The sequence below is a fragment of the Hyalella azteca genome, unplaced genomic scaffold (genome assembly GCF_000764305.2).
Source record: "Hyalella azteca isolate HAZT.00-mixed unplaced genomic scaffold, Hazt_2.0.2 contig2128, whole genome shotgun sequence".
Taxonomy (NCBI): domain Eukaryota; kingdom Metazoa; phylum Arthropoda; class Malacostraca; order Amphipoda; family Hyalellidae; genus Hyalella; species Hyalella azteca.
Window position 1 is genome coordinate 72,989 of NW_025932414.1, and position 6,011 is coordinate 78,999.

General features: G+C 35.2%; 1 protein-coding gene across 1 annotated transcript in view; it reads left to right on the forward strand.

The window, feature by feature from the left end:
• LOC108677262 (frequenin-1) overlaps positions 1 to 6,011 on the forward strand; it is a 30,788-nt gene that overhangs the window by 15,443 nt on the left and 9,334 nt on the right. Inside the window, exons 5-6 of the mRNA XM_018165467.2 lie at positions 2,957 to 3,035; positions 4,050 to 4,138. Of these exons, the coding sequence (XP_018020956.1) occupies positions 2,957 to 3,035; positions 4,050 to 4,138 (168 nt within the window). The remainder of the gene's footprint in view (positions 1 to 2,956; positions 3,036 to 4,049; positions 4,139 to 6,011) is intronic.

The window sequence follows — 6,011 nt, forward strand, 5'->3', positions numbered from 1 at the left end:
TTAACTCACAATTTTGAGTGATACGCAAAAGGTGTTATGGCACATTGAACGCTAATTCAACTATAATTGATCAACTTTCAGTTGCACGGAAATCTATAATATGTATACCCTTTTGCCAGGTGATGCAAAACGGCGGTGAATTTTGTGGTAAAAACACTCAACAGTTTCAATAGCTGTCTTTGTTAACATCACAATCATAGATCTTTTAATAAACATAATATGTTCTGAAAATAAGCATTTAATATAACATAATAAGATATAATACAATATAATATAATATAATATGAAATAATATAATATAATAATTATTATACATATATAGTATACTATGAATATACGATATAATAATAATAATAAAATTAACAAAATGTCCATAATCGAACATAATTTGCCTATACCTCGTCGCACAGATTGCTGACATTTTACATAGATAATGAACGTTCCACAATCCAATCATTTTACTTTTCCAAATTTATATATACTTTTTTCGTGCATAAATGACGTTTATATTGTGTATTCAGTATTCAAACCCCGTAATTGTGATCACAATTCATTTAGTAGGCAGTGAGATGTTAGAACAGAACTATTACATATACATTATTATCTACAGAACAGAACTATTACATATTAGGCGGAACTATTACATATACATTATCTGCGTGCCGTTTCGCTTGGCGTTTGCGGGACATTCTGGAATCCTGTCATTCCGAATACCGTCTTTCCCGTGATCTTTGATCGAGTTAATAGAACAAGTGTTTACGCACTATAATTACATAGAGACCATTTCAAACACACATTTCCTTGAAATGTGTGTTTCACACAGATTTAAATTTATTTCAAACACACATTTCCATTTATTAGCTTGTCTTTCCTTGATTGCAAAGTTACCAAATCTAATGACCTTTTCCAAACTTCTGTTTTTAGAAAATCGACATTTACCGGCTTAAGCACCAGCTTTTTTAGCTTTTGCTCATTTCGTTTCAAGGTAAATGGGGTCCAAACATTGATAAACCGCGGCTTTCGCATTTGTTCTACTTTCCTAGCCATGCACTCTGAATTTGAATTGTTGCGCAATATATTTTCACACAATGGCCTTTCATCACACCTGGTGTATACCCAAATTAAAAAGTTTATGTCCAAGCAATATACTGCAGTCGTTCCCAAGTGTGACAATAGGAAAGTTGTTTACTGTTCTTTTCCCTACTTTGGACCCGCATCTGAGACTATGTCAAAGGAATTAAAAGTTTTATTTGCCAAATATCTTCCGGATGTAAATCTTCATGTGTTGCTGGTTAACAATTTTAGAATCGGCTCGTTTTTCAGGTATAAGGATACAATACCTGTTCTTATGCGATCGTCACTAGTTTACAGATATAGTTGTGCGCAGTGCGCATCAGCGTACGTCGGTATGACGGCACGCAATTTCTATACTAGGCTGGCTGAGCATAAGGGCAGGAGTTATAGAACAGGGAACCTACTTGCACATCCACCTCATTCTGCTGTACGTGTTCATGCCGAGCAGTGCAACACCTCTGTATCTGATAGTGATTTCAAAATTCTAGCTTCCGCATCCGGTGTTAGTGATATACGAATTTTAGAATCCCTGTATATATTCAAACAGAAGCCTAGTCTGAATGCCGCTTTTAGCTCCTTTCCTCTTGAATTAGTAAATAGATAGGCCGTTTACGTTTACTAGCATTATTTTCATGTCTTATCTATTTACTTTTAGTGCATTTTACTTTCCTAATTGATTTATTTGTGTTTCTAGGACTGAACTTTTTCTGAACAGAATTTTGTGTTGTGAACTGACGATGGAGCTGGACTTCGAAACGTTTTCTCTTATAAAGATATGGTGAATTTTTGTGGTATTTTCTTTGCTTTTAAATTCCTGGTTAACTTGCGATTCAAGCAAACAAGTGATTTTAATACTTAAACACACATTTCACATGGAAGATAGGGCTTCCATTTCACCCTGATTTCAAATCTGAAAAAGTTCTGACATATGAAAAAATTCAAATATTAAAAATTCTCTGTAAATTAAATTAAATTTAGATTTCTCAAATGCTAAATCAAATTTCGATTATAGACATTTCCTCTTTTTCTTTCAATTCCTTCCTATACACCCACTAGGAATCAAGTGTCAGGTTCCAGAAAGTATCCCGACACAATAAGGATCCTGGATATGCCTCTCAACAGCCATAAATATTTGGAGTGCTAGGTTTAATATAAACCCACACCCAAATAACCTTTGATAAATTTTTATAAGATGAAGAATTTTGAGTGAAAAATTGGTGCGCTTGCTCCCTTGACTCCTACCTTATATGGAGGCGCCCTGGAGCGATTGCCTGTCGCTGGAAATTCTCAGGCGACTGGCGTATCGAAATAAGTCCCTAGCGGTGCCACGAGCTTGATTTATGCGCTTTATTTAGGCCTTGTTTCCATTCTGATTTTTGCCAGACTCTCTGTTTTTTTCAACACACTTCGTTTTGGAGTTAATTTTAATTAGATTGCTTGCCTGGAGATAGCCTGAAGATTCTCAGTGTCGGGGCAATTTCGTCGCATATTTTAAATAGTTATTCTTTTGCAGAATTTCCACGTTCTTAGACCCTAGGCTGGAAGAAATACATTGAAAACTTTAAAAATTGAATGACTATGAAGCTTTAAGCTAATTAATCGGGCATACATTTCAATGAAACAACATATATATTTGTTCTTAATATCAGATATTAACAACTAATATTTAAAAGTGATTGGACTCCGTGTCACGCGCGAGCAAAGTTCTACTGTTCTACTATAGATACTGTGGTAACCGTCAAGAAAATAAACCAAATGAGCGAATGTAATTTTTGTAGCAAAATAAAAATCCCAATTATTCTTTCAATTATGTGCTTTATAAATGTTTTAGTTGCTTCATGAATGGGCTGAAGCTCTCAGTTGATTGTTTTTCTCGTTGCAGGATGGCTCCATAGAATTTGAAGAATTCATTAGGGCGTTGAGCATCACATCGCGGGGGAATGTCGATGAAAAATTGCTCTGTGAGTATTTTAAAGAGATCTCATTGTGATAAATAGTGTTATTTCGTTTATAGAGTTATTCTCTGTCTAGTTTTGGTGCCTTATTCAGTGATGAATGTTGCTCTGGTGCCATTTTCAGTGAAAAATGTAGCTCCGGTGCCTTATTCAGTTGTGAATGTTGCTCTGGTGCCTTTTTCAGTGATGAATTTATTTCTTTAGCCCAGTTGAAAATTGTTAAATATTAATGGAAGAATCAACTCTTGGAGAAACACTGATGTTTTTTATAGTAATCATAATTATAACTTATAACATCAAACCCATGATTACATCACCAATAGCTTGCCACCGTACAAACGATATGGAAAAACAAAGAATCACATGTGTGAAAATAAACGGTTTTAGACACGTAGTTCTTTTCTATAAGATAATTTATCATTTAATGCTTAATTCTAGTATTATGTCCCTGTATTGCCGTTTCATTGAAGAAGTGGTAAAATTTGTGAAGGCGTTAAATCACGAGACAGTAAACTTGTATCGAGTGGTTCTTTTTAAGCATGACACGGCATGTGACAATTTGGCTATAATTAACATTAATTCAATAATATCGTTGCTGGTTTCAGATCAATATTACGGAACCTATAACGTCATGCCGCTATAATTTTAATCTACAAGAGGCTTTGCATTTTGAACGGCTGAGTGAATATGTATTCTATTCGAGTTTGATGACCTCGTTGAATAGACTCGGATGAATAAATAAACCATCCGAAGCTCTGAAATTGGAAAAGATCAATTCACTCGTATTCATAATTATAATGGTGTGTAAGTCAATTTATTCTTTGCGGACGAAAATTTCTGAATGTACATTTTTTTCTTCACCAGTATGGTGATAAAATTGGGTGCTACCGCCTACATTATTATTTTATTAACATGGAAAAGAAGTTTTATATTAACATCACATTCCATCACATTTATTAACATCACATTTCTTTCGAACGATTTTATGATTTAACTTGCACTGGACTGTTACATTTTCAGGGGCATTTCGTCTGTACGATGTTGACAACGACGGCTACATTACGAGAGAAGAGATGTACAGCATTGTGGAGGCGATATATCAAATGGTGGTAAGTCTATATTAAATGGTGGTAAGTCAATATTAAATGGTGGTAAGTTTATATCAAATGGTGGTAAGTCTATATCAAATGGTGGTAAGTCTATATCAAATGGTGGTAAGTTTATATCAAATGGTGGTAAGTCTATATCAAATGGTGGTAAATTTATATCAAATGGTGATGAGTCCATATCAAATGGTGGTAAGTTTATATCAAATGGTGATGAGTCCATATCAAATGATAGTTAGTTTATATTAAATATTGAAAAGTTTTCTAGAGGTAAATGAAGCGCTACTCACTCGAAGTTAATAGTGACGTACGTGAGAAAGCATACAATTGTGCACAATGTTAAATTAGAGGCAGAACAAAATCTCTCATTCATCGGATAAGATAAAAACCTGCGCTAACAATTATGTTATCGTAAGGTCTAGGTATCAGTTCAAAACTCAATAAAATATAGAGACTACTTGAAGTATAAACGAATGATATATAGAGAAACCAGAACAAACACAACTTGAAAAATACTGCATTTGCACCGTATTCTGCTGAAATGGACCAAAATACGAGTACGGAGCCGTCAGGCAAAACTCCGATAGATTTTCAGCAACAATTAATTACTTTATTCCAAGTCAGGGCTGTTAAATAATCTTGTAATTCCAAAGTATAAGGTGATATCTCCTTGGGTATGATATTAGGTAGTCAGTAATTGAAAAAATATAACTCAGTACTCAGTGCAGTGAGTGCTAGAGAGCGCATTTTCTCGTCCGTCCGTCCGTGAAGTCACGGACGGACGGACCTGACGAGCACAATAGCGCATTTTTCCATAAATGAGAAAATGCGCTAAAAACCGCATTGATTTTCGCATGTTAGATTCTTGATAGTTTCAGGAGCCATTGATTTTTGGCTTGCAATCTTCCCGAACACAGTTTTGATCTAGAACTTATAAAGTGGCTTTCTTATAGACGTGACAACATTTCCTGGTTATTCAATTCATTATTCAGCTGAATAATTTACGAGGTTTCGATTTACAGCGTATACAAGTGAAATTAGTTTCTCAGTAGTCAGTCATCTTTGAGCGTACAACATTACAAGATCTTGTTTTTGTACAATACAGCAAAATTTCTCCTGAAGTTATTTACATCTTTTTCAAGCATTTTATAGAGCTTTCTCCATTTTTTAAGGCATTGAATTTTCTAAAGCCACCGGAGCGATATTTTTAGGCTTTGTTCTCCGCTGCTGTTGTTGACACGTGTGTAGCCGACGGAATGTGGGTCGCTGCGCTCCAATAAAAGCAACAAATCTTATTAAACATTATCATAAATTTAGACAGCATTGAATCATGCATCTTAAAAAACTAAGTTAATTTTTGATATGTATTGATTACTTTTTAACGCACTTTCTCATTTATGAAAAAAAGGTGCTATTGTGGTCGTCATGTCCGTCCATCCGTCCTTCCGTGACTTCACGTTTTCACGCTCTCTGTCACTCACTGCAGTGAGTACCGATTTAATTTTTATTATATGTGGGTGGGTTTAGAAGCAAGACTATGGTGAACGATAACAGTAGTGACATACGCTATGTTTTTTTTCCAACCTGCGGTGAAACGCTGGCGATCGAAGCTCTCTTAACCCTCTACCGCCGTATGTCACTCTCCGGGAACATAACTTCCAAACTAAAGTATACGTAAACTATTGAGTGTAGCAACCTGAGGACGTTTGTACTCAACAGAGAACATTTTAAAGTTGTAGTACTTGGCGGCAACCATCAGTGCAAGTCATTTTGCGCTCACTAGAACGTATCCTTTTTGGGAAGTAGGATTGTGACAATATTGCTCCTGTTACTCATGTCAGGCGGTAGAGGGTTAACAGTATTAATTTATGGTATG